The 20,237-nt window shown below is 49.6% G+C and overlaps 2 protein-coding genes across 5 annotated transcripts; one reads left to right on the plus strand and one right to left on the minus strand.

The window, feature by feature from the left end:
* Positions 1-771: 771 nt before the first annotated feature.
* Positions 772-18,805, minus strand: C18H19orf38 (chromosome 18 C19orf38 homolog). Of its 4 annotated transcripts, none has more exons than XM_033134003.1 (9): positions 18,686-18,805; positions 13,240-13,558; positions 11,397-11,496; positions 10,034-10,339; positions 7,949-8,041; positions 7,262-7,289; positions 6,490-6,533; positions 5,286-5,323; positions 772-1,412 (listed from the first exon to the last, which is right to left on the minus strand). In XM_033134003.1, exons 3-9 carry the CDS (start codon positions 11,425-11,427, stop codon positions 1,263-1,265), a joined length of 690 nt encoding a protein of 229 aa, XP_032989894.1. In that variant the 5' UTR covers positions 11,428-11,496; positions 13,240-13,558; positions 18,686-18,805; the 3' UTR covers positions 772-1,262. The 4 variants fall into 4 exon arrangements, with proteins under 4 accessions (XP_032989894.1, XP_032989893.1, XP_032989895.1 ...); XM_033134002.1 differs by lacking the exon at positions 18,686-18,805 and adding an exon at positions 14,055-15,173; XM_033134004.1 differs by lacking the exon at positions 13,240-13,558.
* Positions 17,739-20,027, plus strand: TMED1 (transmembrane p24 trafficking protein 1). The gene is made up of 4 exons (XM_033134006.1): positions 17,739-18,005; positions 18,697-18,794; positions 18,929-19,112; positions 19,772-20,027. The coding sequence occupies exons 1-4, from the start codon at positions 17,826-17,828 to the stop codon at positions 19,988-19,990; spliced, it is 681 nt and encodes a 226-aa protein (XP_032989897.1). The 5' UTR covers positions 17,739-17,825; the 3' UTR covers positions 19,991-20,027.
* Positions 20,028-20,237: the final 210 nt, after the last annotated feature.

Below are 20,237 nucleotides of genomic sequence, written 5' to 3' on the forward strand. Positions count from 1 at the left end.
CCTTGCTTTGCTTTGTAAAGCATCGGCGCCTGGGGAGAACCAGAGTGAGGGGCGGGGCCAGGGCCTGGGCCACGCCCCCAACTTGTGGCCTCCCCCACCCCTAGCCCACCCTGCTGGAAAAGCAGTTCCAGGTGGGACTTGGTCTCTACCCCGGACCTGAACCCCTTGGGAATGCTCCCTCCTGCGGCACTCCTTCTCTCTTCCCCATCATCTCCATTCCCGTCCCACAGCGCTCCTTTCTCCCATCCTTGGCCCTTCACTGCCTTCACTGTCTCCTCCCCCACAAAACATTCTTGGACCCCCTCCCTCTGAGCCCTTCACTTGGCCCCTTGCCTCCCCTAGTTAACTCTCCCCTCCCCCAATGATGGCTGGCTAGTTGGTCCACCAGAACATGGCCAAGTGACCCTTTTCATACACACACGTATACACACATCCATCTTCCCTCCAAGTACCCCCCTCCATTGCTCCAGGGCCCCATTCCCTTTTGGGGGAGCCAAAGAGGCTTGCGGACACTTTCCATCTCCTCAGCTTCCACCCTTCCCATACCTCCTCATTTACTACTACTCTTTTTTCCCATGTCCCTCTGCCTCCACACCCCATCATTCCACCTCCTGTATCCACCAGTGCTAGGACTTCAGCAGAGACTCTGTGGGGCACTGTCCCCTCCTTGTACCCCATGGGCCTCCCCACACACCACACTGCCTGCATGCAGTTGAGGGGTACTCCCCCCACCCACCAGCTTGAAGGATTCTACTCCGTAGAGGCCTTGGGAACAGCTCAACACGTGCTATAATTAATAACTTAGGCATGCCAGCAGGGCAGACACACAGAACACACCCTCAGGTACCCTATGTTCTAAAAACCCAGTTGGGTTGGCCAAGTCAGGTGTGGCAAGGGAAGAGGAAACCATAGGGCTGTGTGGAGAGCTCAGACCTCTTGTGGCCCAGCTGGGGGCCAGAAGGGATCCTAACATTTCCTTCCTTGGAGATCTGAGAAGCTGGGAATCCAAAGAGAAGCTTCCTGCGTGCTGTCCAGCCTCTGGGCTAATGCCTGCAGCCCCTCTCCCATTCCTGCTCCTCTGTGAGGAAGGTCCCAAGGCCAGGGGTCCCTTTGTCACTGTTCAGTTCCCTGAGAAAGCAGCAGCCAGAACCCCTCAAAGGAGTTGAAGGGACCTTGGGCCCCACGCAGCCCAGCCAGTTCAAATGAGAGAACGCGGAATGGAGGGCAGAGCACGCAGAGAGAGAGGGACCCAATCCTCAGCCTCACTGGCAAGCCCGGAAGGTGCTGAATTCAGGGGGCTCAGGCGAAGATGATGTGGAAGTGGGCCTCTTCCGGGGCCCAAAGTTGCCAGGAGTCGCAGTGGAGCCTGAGAGATCATCCAGGGTGGCTGCATCTCCTTCTGAAGTAATTTTCTTTGTCCATGGAAGAAAAGTAGAGAGAACCGGGTGATTTGGGGTTTCAGGGTCTAGAGTTTCCCCATGTTCTGAGCCTGAGACTCCCTAGTCCATCAGGTCTCATCTCATGCACATACACATACCCCACAGCTTCAGGGCGTTTATCTGCCTTCTGTCCTCCTGCCTTCCTCTCTGCTGAATAGGGGACCAGGCAGCCTGGGTTCAAATCCCAGGTCCAGCACTTCCTAATGGTCTGACCACAGTTGAGTGATCTAACTCCTCTGTGCCCAGTTTCACCTTTTGCACAATGGAGAGAACGCTAACACCCCCTCCTGGGGTTGCTATAAAGCATAAAGGAATCAAATAGATAAAGCACCTGGCCTATCATAAGCACTAAACGTTTGTTAAGTGAACCCAGTTATTACTGTTACCTCCAGCCCCTCCCGTTCTGGGCTTCCTCCACCTTGAAGGCTCCTTGTCCCAAATGCTAGTCAAAAAGAAGTTTGCTGAAACTGAAGCCACTCCCAGTCCTGCTGCTCCCTAGCTAGGTGACCACAGTACAGCCCATAGACAGCTTCAGTCACCTTGTTAAAAAAAAAAAGTCAGCCACACCCCATAGGGTGTGACAAAGTCAATATCAGTGCAGTAGCACAGGATAACCTGGAGTCCTAACAGCTGCTTCATTTTCATTTCAGCCAACAGCACAGCTTTCTAACACTTGTAAAAGAAACTAGAACTGAAAGCAAGGACTGGAACACATACTTGCAGACCCCTTTTCATAGCAGCATTATTCACAATAGCCAAAAGGTGGAAGCAACCCAAGTGTCCATCAGTGGGTGACTGGATAAACAAAATGTGGTGTATACATACAATGGAACACTATTCAGCCTTAAAAAGGAAGGAAATTCTGACTCGAGTTAAAACACGAATGAACCTTGAAGATGTTATGCTAAATGAAATAAGCCAGACACAAAAGGATAAACATTGTATGGCATTATTTCTCTATAAAATGTCCAAAAAAGGCAAATCCCCAGAGACAGAAAGTAGGGTGGTGGTTGCTAGGGGCTGAGGGGAGGTCAGATTGAGAAGTTAATGTATAGTGGTGACAGAGTTTCAGTTTTTCCAAGATGCAGCCTGGAGATGGATGGTGATGACGGTTGCACAACGTGAATGTGTTTAATGCCACAGAACTGCACACTTAAAAATGATTACAACGATACATTTTGTTATGTATATTTTCCACAATTCTAAAAAAGAAACTAGAAAAGATCACTAGAATTTACAACTAAGGAAAAGAAGCACCGTGCAGTGTGTCTAGCATGCTCCCATTTGTGTTGAAAAGGGTGAGCATACACATTTGTTATTTTCACCTTTGCTTGCATTTTCCAAGAAGCTCCTAACAATGGTTAGTTACTCTGTGTGGGTAGAGAGAGAGACCAGTGGGTGGAGAAGGGTTAAGTGATAGAAGAAAATACTACTGTATATATAACTTTGACATGTGGATGTATTTCCCAAAAAAATTTTAATTAAAAAAAAATATGGGCAGTCAGTTGCCTCAGTTGGTTAGAGCACAGTGCTCATAACACCAAGGTCGCCAGTTCGATTCCCACATGGGCCAGTGAACTGCACCCTCCACGACTAGATTGAAACAACTACTTGACTTGGAGCTGATGGGTCCGGGAAAAACACACTGTTCCTCAATAAATAAATATAAACATATTATTTATATATATACATATTATATAAAAATATTAAAAATATATATATATTTATATATTATATATATCAGAACAAAAACACTGAGAAATAAGTTGTTTTTCTGTTTTTCATTGTTTCATTTTAAATATATTTGTAAAAAAGGAAAAATCACCAGGCTAGTGCCTTAAGCCTCGTGGCTTCTCACGGAAAATTTTAGAACTTGCCCTGCCTGCTAGCTTTTTCTTAACAGTTCAGGATTTGTTCCCTGAGCAGACCTCTAAGGGCTGAACAGACTGGCGCCAAGCTCCTTCCTTGCCACCACCTGTTTACTAGTGACTGGGTGGCCAGTTTAAACTTCCCTGCTTCTTGCTCCAGAACTCCAGACTCACGTCTCCATCTGCTCTTGGGCATCACCGGCTGAGGTGGCCAAGCCTGCCCCTCCCTAGAACTCCCCACGCCGCCTCCTTCTTCCTCAGCCCGCTTATCGAATCCAAAATCAATGCGGTGTTTCCCATCCGCAGAATCTACCTGATCTGCGTCTGTTGCTTCTTCCACCTCAGCCGCAAATACGCTGGATCAAACCACTTCACGTACCCCGCCCATTACGTCCACACCCTCCAAATCTGTCCTTCCAGCAGCCGCCAGAGGGCGCCTGTGAGCATCTGACTAGGTTACCCTCCTCTGCTCTGAACCCTCCATGGCTCCCACCTCACTTGGGGTAAAAGTTAAAGTTCTCTGCAGGCGTCCTCAACTCCCCACTTCGTTCCATCCCAGTTATATGGGCCGTGCCATGAACGTGTCCTGAGCTTGGATCAATCTTCCACAGCTACCTCCTGTTTGCCGCCCATCTCTGAGACATCTTGGATCTTCTAAGTGAGAAATGAGCTTCCTGGTCACTCCTAGCCCATGTACTATCATCTGTCTCCCCCCACAGAATTAAGAAGCTCTGAGGGAGTGCGGCTTCGTCTTGTTCTTCTCCAGACACCTAGGAAGGGTATGTTGATCAATCCAATCCTCCCCCCGCCCCCACCCCCCCCACCCCTATTTCCCATCACGGTGCCTCAAGCTGACTAACTCCACCCCAGATGTCCTGACAGCAGTCCTAAGGCGTCCACTTGTCCAAATGGGATCTCTGAGGCCACCTCAAGTGGGACCACCTGCTCCCCACCTGTACCTCTCTCTGTGTGGAGAGGAGCAGCTGAACATTTTCTTGATCCATGGTGTTCCATGGCTTAGATGTCTCTAATTTAGTTTAAACAAAAAATAGTAATAAAGTACAAAGACCAAGGCCACCCCAAGATTCAGCTATGCAGAGGAGTCCTATAGCCCCAGGTTCAAATCCCAGCCTGTGTGACCTGGGGGAGCAACACCTCTCGATAAGAAGTGTGTGTGCAGTGAGAGTCCTTCCCCACTAAAATGGAAATGCACAACTGGGACATTTAAGCTGAAGTCCCAGAAACTGAACGCAAAAGTAGGCTTTTATTTATACCGAGAGGGGACCACAGTGTGCATCAGATTGTCACAAGGCTCCATGACCCCGAAAAACTACCAGGTCACCCAGAGTCCCCTCTGTCACCATTCTGGGGGGTTGGCCCAACTGAATGCAAAGGCAGTGCTGACCCTGACAGCAAGAACCCCCATAGCTCTGCCCATCGCCACATGAAGGCCTGGACATGGCTGCCTCCAATCCCCCAGGATTTCTCAGAGCCAACTCTGAGCTCACAAACAAATCCCTGCTCGGCGATTCTGGGCTTTTTCCAGGCCCCTGAAATTCAGAGAGAGCAGGTGGACCAAACCCGGTGGTGGCCCCCGCCTCCCTGGGGTTAAGACAGTTAGCAGAAAACAGGGACTAAGAAATGAAATGACTGAGCCGGCCTGGTGGCTCAAGCAGTTGGAGCTCCGTGCTCCTAACTCCGAAGGCTGCCAGTTCGATTCCCACATGGGCCAGTGGGCTCTCAACCACAAGGTTGCTGGATCAATTTCCCACAAGGGATGGTGGGCTGCGCCCCCTACAACTAGCAATAGCAACTGGACCTGGAGCTGAGCTGCGCCCTCCACAACTAAGACTGAAAGGACAACAACTTGAAGCTGAACGGCACCCTCCACAACTAAGATTGAAGGGACAACAACTTGGAAAAAAATACACACTGTTCCCCAATAAAGTCCTTTAAAAAAAAAAATGAAATGACTTACGGTCGAGATGGCAAACAGGGAGTTATCAAAGGACATGTCTGAAAGATAAAGAGAGAGGAAAACCAGGACTGGAGCTAGTTTAAATTCCCTGCTCCGTGTCCTCCCCCCAAGCCCACAGGCACAATGTCAACCCAGAGGCAGGGGTGGGATCTATCTCCCAGAATCCTCTTTGCTCCCTTCCAGCCCATTCTGCAGGGTGAACCGTTCATAGCTGAAATTCACAGCTGCAAATTGCATCGTGTTCCTCTCCTGCTCCAAGCCTTCCTTCAGCAGCCTCTCACTGCCCTCCAGAAAACGGGTGCCTCATCTCAACTCCCACTTTCTGGAACACCTTTCAGCTCCTCCCCCATCACAGTTTCTCCCCAAAGTGCCTCATGCATGTCTGCTTAAACATCATTTTTGGGGGGAATCACCTGCCTAGCCCCAGTCAGGTCTAGCTGGCCATAGGCTGTTTTCCCACTGGAATGTGGGCTTGTCTTGGTCATCGACAGAGCTCCCCCAGATCTCAACACACAATAGGTGCTCAACAAATATATGGGGCAGCGAAACAAGTAGAGAGAACGGAGTTTCTCCGTTAGGGCCCTTCCGGAGCATCGTACATCACAGACTGGCTGCCCCTCGCCCCCTGGTGGAAGCCGGCAGAACGACACGTTTGGACCACAAGTGGGGCTCCATTTAAGGACGGCGCCAGGCACTGTGAAAGCACCCGGCTGCCCTGGTGGACAACACAGACTCAATCTGTCCCCGTGGAGCTGACAGTCCCGCGATGGAGGCGAACATTACATACACAACAAGCAATGATTACCTGATTGTGTTTTACTGAGGGGTAAGAATGACAGGGTGCCTGCCCAGCAGCCGCCAGAGGGCAGCGTGGTTACTAAGTGGAAAGTGCAGATCCTGACTAGGGAGTCAGGGGAGACTTCCTGGAGGAGGTGATCTTCAGACTGAGACCAGAAGGATGAAGAGTGCTCTAGGCAGAAGGCAGAGTGTGTGAAATGCCTGAGGATGGGGCAAGGAGAGAAGATGAGAGGTGAAACCTGGGGGAGGAGGTGAGCAGGAAAGGAGAAGGGTGTGTTCTTGACCCTAAGGAAAGTCATCAGCCCTAGAAGAGGTTCAGTAGTAAATAGTGAGGCCTGATGGCATTTTGAGGCACCCCCCACCTGGGGGTGGAGGGCGGGTACAGGAGGGAGAAGGAAACACAGACCTGTGGTGGTGAAGTTGATCTGGGCCCAGCAGGATTCTTGCTCTCTGCAAAGGGATTCAAGAGACAGTGATGACTCACCCATCTCAGGGAGGAGGCTTGTTCCAAGGCCCTCAACTTGACCTTCACTCCCCACCCACTCTCATACTTTCACATCCTCTGTGAATCCTATCAGACGGAAATTCTCTTTCAGGAGCCCCACAAGCCCGATGAAGTCATGATTAGATCTTGGGGCTGCTGCTAGCTCTCTGCCACCAGACAGCAGGGTGTTCTGGCCTTAGGAGAAACTAAGTCCAGGACCAGATGGGACACCCTAATGTCGAGGAACCAGGGCATCAAGGTGGGCACTGCACAACCCCAGGGGACACCACTCGCCTCACCCCACTATCAATTTCTAGATTGACTAGACCCTTTGGAGGTAAGCGGAAGGCTCAGCTACTTGCTCCCTGTGTGACTGAGTGCTGTGTTTCAGTCTCCTTGTCTGTAAAATGGGACTGTTCATAATGCCTGCTTCCAGGGCTGCTATGAGGCTAGTGGGAGCTCCAGTTTCAGAGTCTCCTAGCACAGTGCCCCACACACCTGTTCTTAGTAAGAGGTCCTCCCATCAGAGGGTACTGTTTGGAGTGGAGCTGTCACCCAGCCAGGGAAGTGCCCTTATGTTGCCAGGACCTGGCCAGCTTTCAGCATCGCTAACACACATCAGGAACTCCTGCCCTGGGTCTGATTATTTCTTTCCCCCAAGCCACCCTCTGAGGTTCTCCAGAGATGGTCTCACCTTTTCTTCTGCAATTTTTTAACTTGCACTGGGGACAAAAAATAAATAAGCATTTGTTAGATTTTGGTCCTGGGTGCATCCTGGTTGCAAGTTTCTAAAAGCCAAGAAACCAAAAGCCCCCCTCAGACATTTCTGACCCAGCCTTGCTTTCTCCGCTGGCAAATTGGCTACTCAACAGGAGAGTTACTGCAAACATTTATTTTCCCCAAGTACATGAGTAATGTGTGTTGCTAAATACTTGAAAAAGCATGTAAAAAAATTTTTTCCCCTCCAAACAATTTTTTTAATATTAATTTTCGTGGATGCCAAGGGCAGGGTAGGGAGATGGGGAGTTAGTGTTTAATGCGGACAGAATTTCAGTTTTGGAAGATGAAAGAGCCCTGGAGATGGATGGTGGTCATGGCTGCACAAGAGTGTAAACGTGCTCAATGCCACTGACGTGGACACCTAAAAAGAGTTAAAATGATAAGTTTTGTATTATGCATATTTTACCACAATAATATATATAAATTTCCCCTGCCCACCACCAATGTTGTATTTCTGGAGGGTTCTTCACTGCTAAGTGTTGGAGTAAGACCTCCTCAACTCCATGCTCCTAAAAAATGAGTGTGAGTGGGAGTGCATTCACATGTTCCACGCGTGGCACATTGAAGCCGGTGGACCATGCTTTCTTTGCTGACTGGTTACCTTTCCTGATCACCACGGCAATGGTCACCAGTCCAGCAAGGAGGAGGAAGGCTCCAGCCAGGCCCAAGGAGAATGGCAGGATCCACGTGGCCGCTAGAGGAAAATGGAAAAAGAGAGAGTGGTCAGGTCATAGAGTTGTGACAGGGAGGAGGGATACCTGTCATTCCTGCAGGTTATCTTGGGGGAGCCATCCTGCCTCCCATAACCCCCAACTATGTGGCTTGGATGTAGCTGGATCCTAGAGACTCAGCAAACCTTGTGTTTAGCCAAGTAGCATAGTCGCTCCCCTGGTCATCATGAATGATTCAGGGATGGGCATGTGACCGAAGCTGAGCCAATGAGAGCTAATTCTGGGACTTTGGATAGACCACTGCGAATAGAGGTTTACTCCTCTGGCCAGTATTACAAAGCTGGTAGGATATACATCTGGAGCTGCGGGGCATGATTTTACCACCATGAGGGGTAGGGCTTGCCTGAGAATAAGACACAGGAGAAAGCAGAATTGAGAGGTGGCAAATGAGTCCTGACACCTTTGAGCACCTGGATCCAGCCATGCCTGAAGTCAGTGCGTGAACTGACTTCAGTTCAGTGAACCAACAAATCCCCCTTTGTTGCTGAAGCCAGTTTGAATCAAGTTTTCAGTTACTTGCAGCCTGAAGAGTCCTGCTGGCTTCAGTCTAGATATCAGGGGGTCAGAGGACATCCACCCCAGCCTCACAGTGGACCCTGAGGCCCACGTAGAGGTCAGCCGCAGAAGCAATGAAGCCCCAGCTTGAGTTTCCTTCTCTGCAAAGGATTTGGATCCCTTCCCTGGAGAGAGAAGGGATCTCTCAGGGCAGCCAGGAGCAGATGCCCTGACCCCAGTGGAGGTCAGGAGCTAAGCCAGGAGGGGGAAGGAGAGACGCACACTTGGTATTCTCACAGTGTTAGCCCTTGTTCATTCATTCATCTGGGGCAGGACTGGGGTTGTAACCTCCCCATGCTGAGACCACAGGACCAAGGTGATAGAAGGGGGCCTTTGACAGTGGAACTCAAGGCCAGAAAAGACACAGAGACTGTTCTGTCATTACAACATGTGAGCCTCTGATGGCAACAAAGTTCTCTTTGCAGCTAGAAAGTCCCAGCTGATGGTGAAGCACAGGCTCCACCTGGAGGCTCCTCCATCCCTCCCATTCCTGGATCCAGAGCCCACCCTCTCCCTCATCCTGGAAAGACCACAGAAACACAGCAGTCCTCCCGGGACTCTGTCCCACTCAGATGACAAGCCGGAGTCTCTGCTGGAGCCACAAGGCCCTGCACAATCCTTTTGGCCGTATCCCTGCTCTCGTCTCCTTCCACTTTCTTCCCTGCTCACTAGGCTTCAGCCAAGGGTGCCTCCATGTTCCTCAAATACCCCAGGTGCACACCAGCCTCAGGGGTTTTGCACAGCCTGTTTCTTCTACCTGGAACCCTCCTACCCCAAACACCCATGTGGCTGGCTCCTTATCATTTAGGTCTTTGTTCAAAAATCACCTCCTCAGAGAGGCCTTCCCTGGCCACTCTCCTCTGTACTTAAAATGACACTCTTCACCTGGCTGTATTTCATCCTTGGCACTTTACTTGCCCCCTGCCGGCAGGTTGTATATTTATTGGACTCCTTGTTTATCGTCTGTTCCCATCCCCTCACAATGTCAGCTACAAGAGGGCAGGGACATTGTTTCGTTTACTGCTGAAACTGCACTGCTGAGGACAGTGCCTGGCACACATACACACAAATGTATGTGGCCAGGAGCGGGGGGGTAGCAGAGCATGCAGGTTTAATGTGTGGGGTTTGGAGGCCAGTGGAACCCCAGCTGTGCCTCCTGCTAGCTGTATGACTTGGGAAGTCCCTTCATCTCTTGTGCCTTGGTTTCCTTATCTGCAAAATGGGAAGAATCATTGTACCCATTGCACGACGATTAAAGAAAAGGTGAGTAAGTCCTGGCAAGTTGGAAGCCTGGCTCATCCTGTGATAACTTCCAAGCAGAGGGAATGAATGGCACATGGAAAGGCTTGGCACTGAGAAAATGGAGCCCCGGGCAGTGAACGCCAATGGGTGGGTCTTACCTGGGAAGGAGACATTCACCAGCTCACTGCGGTCTGACAGCTGAGGTTTCCTGTGCTCACCTAGCACACCGTACTGGCAGTAGAATGTTCCTCCCGCAGCCTCCCTGCCGCCACTTAGGTTGAAGGTGACCCCAAGCTGGTCTGCAGGGGCCTGCAGGAACTGGACCATATTCTCCTCTTGGTACAGCGTAAAATTGGCCCCTGGGAAGCCCCTGGGGGCCATGCATTCAATGTAGATGGGGTCCTCCTGGCTGCTGGGGTGTGGGGGTAGCAGTAGGATGGATGGCGCTGGGATTGCCATGGAGCCTGCAATGCAGAATAAGGGAGGGTGGGTGGGTGGGTAGCTAGAGAGGAGGCCAACCTGGTTGTGTACTTGGGCAAGTGGCTCGCCCTCTCTGGGCCTTGGTTTTTATGTACTACCGGAGGCTAGTCATCCCACCCCCACTGCAATGTTGAGGGAATCAAGTGCCTAGCATGTGGTGAGGGGTCACTGCTTTTGAGTCATGTTATTATAGTAAAAATGGTTGTTACACAGCGACGCAGTTACACTCTTGTTACTTCAATCAACAGCACTGACTATATGCCAGGCCCCGTTTTAGGTGCTGGGGACAGAGCAGTGAGTGTAACAGACAGGCAGGCAGGCAGACAGACATGCCTGCCTCGGGGAGCTGAAGTTCTCAAGGAGGTAAGGAGTGCTGTGCAGCACATCAGAGTAATGAGAAGGCTGCGTTAGCTGGGGTGGCCCCGCAGGCCTTCCCTGAAGAGGTGACACAGAAAGAGCTGGGGGAAAGCATTCAGGCAGAGGGAACAGCTTGGGCAAAGGCTGGGAAACTGGGAGGGGCTTGGGGTGTTCCAGGAGGCCAGGGTGGCTGGAAGGGATGAATAGGGAGAGAGTGGGAGGGGAGGACAGAGGGTTTCTATCTTGCTTCCCAGGCTGTGGTGAGTTCCGAGTTCGGTTTTCTGCAGGAGGGACCAATGTCTCCCCAGCTGCCCGCCTCCTGAGCAGAGTGTCTGGCTCAGGTGAGGGCTACACAAGTCCTCCCTTGTCCCCCGGCAGATCTCCGGCTGCCCTGGCCTTGGAGGCCTCAGGGGCCCAGCAGGCTGAGTCATAGGGCATGGGCCCCACTGTCTCCAGCGGGGTGCTGTTTCTGATAGCCGTGATGTGGGGGTAATGAGGGGCCCAATAAGAGAAAGCCATGCTCCTGGGGCCTTTCCAAGGCTCTAGGGCAAATCTGTCAGGGCTCAGCCTTCTCCAGTATCTGGGCAGGGCAGCCCCGCACTGGTTTCTGTCCCGAGAGCAGAGGCCAGGTGGGTGGGCATCAGGGGGAGCGGTGTCGGGGTGGTGCAGGGGTGGAAGGCTCACCAGCTGCAAAGAGCAGGACAGTCCAGGGCATAGCTCCTCCTGCATTTGGCCGAGCAATCTGGCTGAGGCCAGCACGGCCCACAGCTCACCACAACTCCTCCTGTGAGGCCAGAGAAGGGAAAGAAGATGGGCTAATTTGAGTCGAGTGTTTCCTCACTGGCAGGAAGTTGCACACACACTAGGGTGCTGAAAGGCTCTCTCCTCTCCCCACCCCTTCCATGGACACACTGGCATCTCTCCGTGTTTTGGTGGCCATGGTTCTGCAGATAGGAGGGACAAACAGATGAGATGGTTGGGGGTGTGTATATATTTTTTCTAACCCTGAGAGGACTCCTGGAAGTGAGGAAGGGCAAGGGCCATGGACTGTTTGGGAAACTAACTCATGCCCAAGGTACACACCACAACCCAACCAGTGCCAAAGTTCATACACACGTTGGGCAGAGGTGGTAAGGCATGATGGTTAGAGCTTGGCTTCTGTGACCTCAGGCAAGACACGGTCTTTGAAGCCTCATCTTGCTGCTCTGTAGAATGGGGCTAAAAGAAGCAGACAGAAGATCCAAAGAACTCATGGTATGAAGTGCAATGCCTAGTGGGGTGTGAGCCCTCCCAATGTGAAGCCACAGGAAAGAAAAGCCTCAGGAGCTTCACCAGCCAGGTGAAACACTAGCTCCAGAACTGAGGTGATGATATACTTTGCAGGATAAATTGCCTCCCATTTACAGAAACTTCCAAAGGTCTCTCTGACCAGTAGGTTTGCTTAGGTCTCTAAACATTTCTATTCACATCAAGCAGGTCCACTTGGAGGTTTACACCCAGGAAGGATGCAAGTGTGTGGTCACCAAACACCAAAAAGGGCATAGGAGTAGCCTTTTTTCTTTGGACACACAAAGCTCATTCCAACCTCAGGGCCTTTGCACATGCTGTCTCCCCTGCCTGAGATACAACTCTATCACTCTGATCAAATCTCACTTTTCCTTCAAGTCTCAGCTTAAATACCATGTTTCCCCGAAAATAAGATCTAGCTGGACCATCAGCTCTAATGCATCTTTTGGAGCAAAAAGTAATGTTAAGACCCAGTCTTATATAAGACCGGATATCAGTCTTGTATTAATTTTTGCTCCAAAAGACGCATTAGAGCTGATGGTTCAGCTAGGTCTTATTTTCGTGGAAACACTATATTACATCTGGGAAATCTACCCAGATCCTTCTGAACTTAGAAGAAAAAAATCCCCTTGCTAAAATCTCCCATAGTGCCTTGTAATTTTCTTTTCCTGCAATTAGCATGCTTGTTATTTCCAAGGAATTTGTCCATTTCATCTAAGTTGTCAAAATTTATTGGTATAGAGCTGTTCATAGTCTCTTGATAGCCTTTTAATATCTGTAGAGTCTGTAGTGATGTTCCCTCTTTTATGCCTATTGATAATGTTTTCTCTTTTTTCTTGATTTGTCTTACTATGGGTTAATCACTTTTATTAATCTTTTCAAAGTAGCAACTTTCGACTTTGTTGTTTTTCCTCTATTTTCCATTTCTTTGCTTTTTGGTCTTATCTTTATTTTTTCTTTCTTCTATTTATCTTGTGTCTAATTGGCTGTTCTTTTATTACCTTCTTAAGATGGAAGCTTAGATCACTGATTTTAAACCTTTATATTCTAATATAAGCATTTAAAGCTATAAACTTCCATCTCAGCACTGCTTTAACTACATCTCATATTTTGATATTTTGTGCTTCATTATCATTGTTAGAAATGTTATCTTATTTCCCTTGAGAATTTTTCTGACCCATTTTTATTTAGAAGTTGTGTTTCTTAATTTATAAATATTTGGGCTTTTTTGATAACTTACTGTTAGTGGTTTTTTAATTTAATTCCTTTGTGGTCAGAGAATATACTCCATATAATTTCAATCCTTTGAAATTCATTGATTTTTTTAATGGCCCAGCATATCTTGATCCACATTCTATGTGCAGTTGTTTGATATAATATTCTATAAATGTCAATTAGATTAGGTCAAGGTCGTTCACAGAACATGCTTGAATGTATTGAATTCATCCAGCGCTCTTCCTCCAGAGGCACAGGGCTGGGGTCCTTGCTCTCTCCTGCAGTTTCCCAATGCCTACCAGTGCTTGGCACACAGTGAACCATAAATATCTCGATTGTGTGACCTGAAAGCCAAAAAACATTCATTCAGTCTATTTTTGTGGTCCTACCCTATGGGTGTAGAAGACAGAGTTGAGAGATTCCTTCCAGATATCTGACTCCAAAAGCCTGAGGAGATGGAAGAGGGGCATTCTAGGTAGAGGGAATAATGTATGTAAAGGGCTTTAGATATATGTAAAGACTTCATCTTGAGAGCATTTAGTATGGTGCAGGAATCTATAACCTGGAATTCTGAGTTCAGAAAAACACCGATACATGCCTGTATTGGTCAGCTCTCACACTGCTGTCACCCTTAAGAGGGACAACTGAGGAGTCATGGGCAGGGTGAAGGGAAATCAACAAGGGATGGTGACTCCTGGGGGTCTGGGGGCTGTTACCAGCCCAGGCCTGAAGTTGCTGGGGAGGAACCAGTCCTGGCATTTGGAGAAAGCTGGGATTGCAGGCCTTGGTAGAGATACAGACCAACAGGGTGGGAGCCAGGGGATATATACCTAGACTTACCTTTCCTCCAGGACTCAGATCTCCTGCCAGGGCTGAACCCAAGTGGCCAGGTTGATCCAGTGTATAGAGATCACCCTCCTGGGGCACGGAGTGGTGCAGGGAAGGGTGAACAGCTCTGGTGTGGGGTACACAATGACTGCTGAGCACATACTGTTGGAATCTTTTGGTTATAATCTCAGGGGATCCCTGAACTTCAGAAGCCAGTCTGCAAACTCCCCATGGTTGTAAGAACCCTAGGCTAAGATTCTAGGCCAATACTACAAAAGGACCTTACATGATGTGGCCTCTGCTGACAGCTCCCATCTCTTCTCTGGTTACTCTTCTCACCTTCATCACCCCCTCACCTCCTTTCTGCCCCTGGAGCCCTCTGAGTACTTTCTGACCTCAGGGCACTGTTCTCTCTCTTCGCCTTCTCCTGCCCTTTCTACTTCCAGTCTGAGCGTCAATGCCACCTCCTTAGGGAAGCCTTCCCTGACTCCATCCAGGCCAAATGAGCCATACCACCTATAGCCCAGCATTAACTTCTTAGTGCCTGTGACTACCTGAAATCATCTTAGTGGAGTAACACTAGCATGATAGCTCCACAAGGACACGGACAGTGTCTGTGATTCACAATGTCAGACCTCAGTAAATATTTGTTGAATAATGGGGGAGGGGAAGAGTTTTTGTTTTTGTTTGAGGGAAATAAGAATCACCCATTCAGAGCCCAGATGTCAGTGAAAATGAAGGAGTCATTAGCTCCAAGTCCCTCCAGAAACATTGACAAATCAAGCAAAAACAGTCAGAATCAATTTTATCTGAACTCTGGAAAAGAGCCAAAGGTTTATGCCAACCAAGCAAATGCTCATTTGGGAAAAAGGCAACGTGAACATGGCAGGAAAGCTTTGTGGTGTTTTCCCTTTCTCTCATTTCCTTCCCCAGCATGGTGGGTCTCGAAGATAGCAGCCTGTGCCCCCAATATGGGGCCCTGCTCCCTCCTTCCTGAGGGAGCAGAGCAGCCCTCCTTCTCATAGTATTGTTTGTCTGTTCTGACATGTCTGGGAGCTACCTTCAGGACTGACTCCATATACTTGTCTGTTTGATTTAGAATGCACTCCTAGAAAATGCTGTAAGGCAAAGGGAGACCCACAGCCACCTGGGCAAAAGATTACAATTGAGGACAATGACAGATATGCCAAAAGCTGGGAGGAAAAGCTGGGGTGAGAGCTGCTTTGGGTAATTAGAGCATTCAAAAGTACCCATATATATTGGGGAATTTAGAAAGCAACATGCATGACTGGAGCAAAACAAATCCTCAGAAAAGACCTGAGAAGACAAGCTTTCACTTCTGGCGGATCTCTAGGTTCAGCACAAACAGGAAGCGAAGGTTAAGGCAGAGCTGAAAAATGCTCTGGTGAAGTGTTGAAGGAACGCTTCACAGGTTTGCAGAGTGGGAGAGGTTTTTCATTGTCTGTTTTTCTTCCTTTTTCTCTCCATAATATATAAATAACTCTTATAACTTAACAGCAAAAAGACAACCTGATTTAAAAATGGATGAAAGACTTGAATAGACATTTCTCCAAAGAAGATATACAGATGGCCAACAAGCACATGAAAAGATGCTCAACATCATTAGGGAAATGCAAATCAAAACCACACCGAGACACCACTTTACATCCATTAGGATGGCTATAATAAAAATAAAACAGAAAATAAAAAGTGTTGATGAAGATATGGAGAAACTGAAACCCTCCATACGTCGTCGGTGGGAATGTAAAATGGTGCCACTATTGTGGAACAGTTTGGCAGTGCCTCAAAACATTAAACACACAATTCCCATGTGATCTAGGAATCCCACTCCGGGACATACGCTAAGGAATTGAAAGCAGATACTCAAACAAATACACATGCATGCATGTTCATAGCAGCATCATTCACAATGGCCAAAAGGTAGAAACAATTCAAATGTCCATTAACAGATAGATAAATGGATAAACAAATGGTGGTATACCTATACAATGGAATATTCAGCCATAAAAAAGAATTAGATACTGATACATGCTATGATGATAAATCTTGAAAACATTATGCTAAGTGAAATTAGCCAGTCACAAATGATCATATTCCACTTACATAAAATATCCAGCATCAATAAATCCACAAAGGGAGACTGGCTGTTGCCAGAAGCTGGGGTAAGTGGGGGAATGAGGAATAACTGCTTAATGAGTACAGGGTTTCCTCTTGGGCTGATGAAAGTGTTTTGAAATCGGCAGAAGTGGTAATTGCACATTGTGAATGTACTAAATGCCACTGAGTTATTCACATTAAAAGGGTTAATTTTATGTAATGTGAATTTCACCTAATTAAGAAAAATCCATTAAAAAAAAATCACCCATTTTCCACAACTACTTCAAAACGTCCCAGCAGAGTCTGAACAACAGAAAAACTTGAAGTTTCACAAACATGACTGAACATCAACTTTGACATTTAAAAGTGGCATTATGTTCCCCAAGTTCTCCAAATACAGGAAGGAGCTAACAGCCACCAGCTGTATTTGAAGAGTAACTGTCACCACCTGCCAACTTTTCCCAGGCCTATCTTTAAAAGACTCAAAATTTCTGTCTAAACATTTTTTCTTATATTTAGACAGAATCAACCAGCAGAGTCCATTTCTCCAATGACTTCTTTGCTTATCTGTCTGCTTCCCAGAGGAAGGTCGCCTCCAAATCCTCTAAGCCAGACTGAGGGGCAGGTTAAATGGTTGGATGATAAACCTGGAATATAACAGATAATATTTACTGATCGCCTATAACGTGCCTGAAAAAGCATTATCTCAATCATCACAACAGTTCAATTAGGTAGGCCTAGTATCACCCCCACTTTACAGATGAGTAAATTGAGGCACAGCTGGGTGACTGCTTCAAGTAAAGGGTGGGGCATGGTTTGAACTAGGTAACCAGGCTCCCAGGCCCACTCTTCACCTTTTCTCTGCTGATTCTAAGCACCTGGGCTATTCTTCCCCTGGGCCACTTCAGTCACCCTGCTTACGTGCCGGCCCCTCCCTGAGTTTGAGACTCTTGGGGTGCCGGGTGGGCCCACGCCCCTCTATTGACTGCAAGGAAAACCAAGCGCTATGGGCCAGCTCTCATCTCGCTAAATTCTCATCATTTCCAACCCAAAGATGAGGAAAGTGACAGAGTGACGGTTCTAAGGAGCAAAGATAATGAGGGGTTGGATTCCAATTTGGGGAACACGCTTACAGAAGAGGGGAAACACGATACCCGATTAATATTGGAAAAGTCTCTGCCCGGCCCCAGTTGAATCTTTTTATACGCGAGCCCTACGGGTCGCGCGCAGGGACGCTTCCTGCCTCTATTTTGGTCGGGCTCCATAGTCCGGATCGCCCAGCTGTCCTGACCCGCGGCGTATTCTGGGAAAACCGCAGGGCCGTGACTTATTAGAAGGACCCGGCCGCCTCCACTTTAGTTGTCTTAAGGTTTGCCTGAGAAGAACGCATCATTATGGTACTTATTTTTTTTTTATTTTCCATCACCAGCAATTGAGACTAGAAGTGGAGGCCTTTCAGAAAAACGTCTCCAAAAGGTTTAACTTTTTCGAGAGCATCAGGGATTCATTCGGGCAGCTACACTCTCGGAGGTAATTCACTCCCGACTCCGCTGGTTTCGGACAACGAGGAGGAGGGGCTGCCAATGAGCTCCGCCGAGTAGCAGAGGGGGCAGGGCTAGCCCTTAAAGGAGCCGCTACCCGTTAGCAGACCGGAGGGTGACCCGGATGATGGCGGCCGGCGCGGCCCTAGCCTTGGCCTTGTGGCTACTACCGTCAATAGGGGTGGGAGGTGCAGGACCCCCACCAATCCAGGACGGCGAGTTCACGTTCCTGCTGCCTGCAGGAAGGAAGCAGTGTTTCTACCAGTCCGCGCCGGCCAACGCAAGCCTCGAGACCGAGTACCAGGTAGAGGGGTCCCGGCCGAACAGCGAGTAGAGTTAGGGGAGGGGGCGTGGCCAAGCAGCGACGGCGAGGCTTGCATTAAAGAGGGAAGGAGGAGGAGCCCCTACGTTAGGAACGCGGGGGCGGAGCCCGGGACAGCGAGACGGAGAGGGTGGGACAGCGCGTGGGAGCGGAAGGGGAAGGAGTAATGGAAGGCGGGGCTAGAGTGAGACCCCCCCCTCGGGGCGGGGCAATAGGGAATTGGAGAGGAACCCTTCAGGGGATCGGACCCTCGCGGGTGGGCGTGGCCAAAGGGTTGTGTAGTATTGAGTTGGTGGAGTGACCAGGATTCGCTACGAGAAAGGGCGCGGTTTTTATCCGGGATTGGGCTGAAGGCTGGACCCTGTGGTTTTATATGGGGCGTGGCCAAGTACGGAGTGTGGCCAGGTAAACGTCGATCAAGGACTCCCGATGGGGTCGTGACCAGGTGAAAGAGCCGATCCCAAAACTGTCCTATCAGTGGGAGCGGAGCCAAAGCAAGGGGCGCGGCCCGAAGGACGGGTAGGGGCAGGACCAGGTTGCAGGTGTAGGTGTCAGCACTCAGGTAGGCCGTTGGTGGTCTGTATGGGTCTGTGCGGATTGTCCAGCCCTGGCCTTCTCTGAGCAGTGCCCTTAGCCTAGCCCTAGCCCTCTACCCATCTTACCTGCCCCCCAGGTGATAGGAGGTGCTGGGCTGGATGTGGATTTCACGCTGGAGAGCCCTCAGGGAGTGCTGCTGGTCAGTGAGTCCCGCAAGGCAGATGGGGTGCACACGTGAGTTAAGTCCTGCTGCCTGCTGGGGTTCGGTTACAGCCCTGCCCCTCCCCAGCGGCCTCGGGTTACCGCCCTGACTGTTCACAAAGTCCAGCGAGCCGGCCATTCAGGGTCATGTCTGTCTGTCTGCCCAGGGTGGAGCCCACTGAGGCCGGGGACTACAAGCTGTGTTTTGACAACTCCTTCAGCACAATCTCCGAGAAACTGGTGTTCTTCGAACTCATCTTTGACAGCCTGCAGGATGATGAGGAGGTTGAAGGCTGGGTAGAGGCCGTGGAGCCAGAGGAGATGTTGGATGTCAAGATGGAGGACATCAAGGTGTGCCCAGGCTGAGCTGGGGCCACCTCTCCCAGATCTCTGGCATTGGACAGCAGTATGCCCCTGCCCTCCCATCTTGGCTGGGGTCCTCCTTGACCTGACCCAGTCTCCTCTAGTAGTAGTATTCCCAACTTTGTTATATTACCAGTAGCAACTCAGTTAAAAATAGCACATTTCTACGTGTAAACCCTGTTTTAAGGGCTTAAATAACTGTTTAAATCTCCATTAACCATCCTAAGAAGTAGGTAATGTACTTATTCACCCCCCATTTTATTGAGGCACAGGATGGCTAAGTAACTGTCCTAAGGCCACACAGCTAGCAACTGACAGAGCCAATATTTGAATCCAGGCAGTCTGGCTTCAGCAACTGTGCTTTAACCACTAGTAAATACATTCTTTACACTTACTTAAGCATTCAGTTCTCATAGCAATCCTGAGGAGTGAATTGAGACCCAGAGAGGGTAATTAACTTGCTCATGGTCACACAGCCAGTGAATGGCAGAATGAGGATTTAGACTCAGGCAGGTAGCCTGGTCAGAGTCTGTGCTCTCAGCTCTCTTCCCCTTTGCAACATGGACTCACCCCATTCCCTCCAGTTTTATCGGTCTCTGCTCCTCAAAGGACTGAGGCCTGACTCTGCTCCTCTCTATGCCCCACAGGAGTCTATCGAGACCATGAGGACGCGGCTAGAGCGCAGCATCCAGATGCTGACACTGCTGCGAGCCTTTGAGGCACGTGACCGCAACCTGCAGGAAGGCAATCTGGAGCGGGTCAACTTCTGGTCAGCTGTGAATGTGGCTGTGTTGCTGCTGGTGGCCGTGCTACAGGTCTGCACACTTAAGCGCTTCTTCCAGGACAAGCGCCCCGTGCCTACATAGCCCCTGCCCCTGATGAAGTACAGCGAAAAGGAATGGCAGCAGGGTGCATGCGTGTGAGACTTGAGGGTCCCTTCCTGAACTTAGTTTCCTACGGAAGGGAAGGCTGTGTAGTCCGGGCCTGAAGTGGGGCCCTATGCGTGTCTTGTCTTCTGGGCCGTGAATGCTAGCTGGCTTGCAGGAATGAGCCATCCAGAACGGGTGGCTCAGCAGTTGCACCTGCTTTCCTGGAAATTATGCACAGGGGGCA

This window comes from Rhinolophus ferrumequinum, chromosome 18 (genome assembly GCF_004115265.2).
Source record: "Rhinolophus ferrumequinum isolate MPI-CBG mRhiFer1 chromosome 18, mRhiFer1_v1.p, whole genome shotgun sequence".
In the NCBI taxonomy this organism is placed as follows: domain Eukaryota; kingdom Metazoa; phylum Chordata; class Mammalia; order Chiroptera; family Rhinolophidae; genus Rhinolophus; species Rhinolophus ferrumequinum.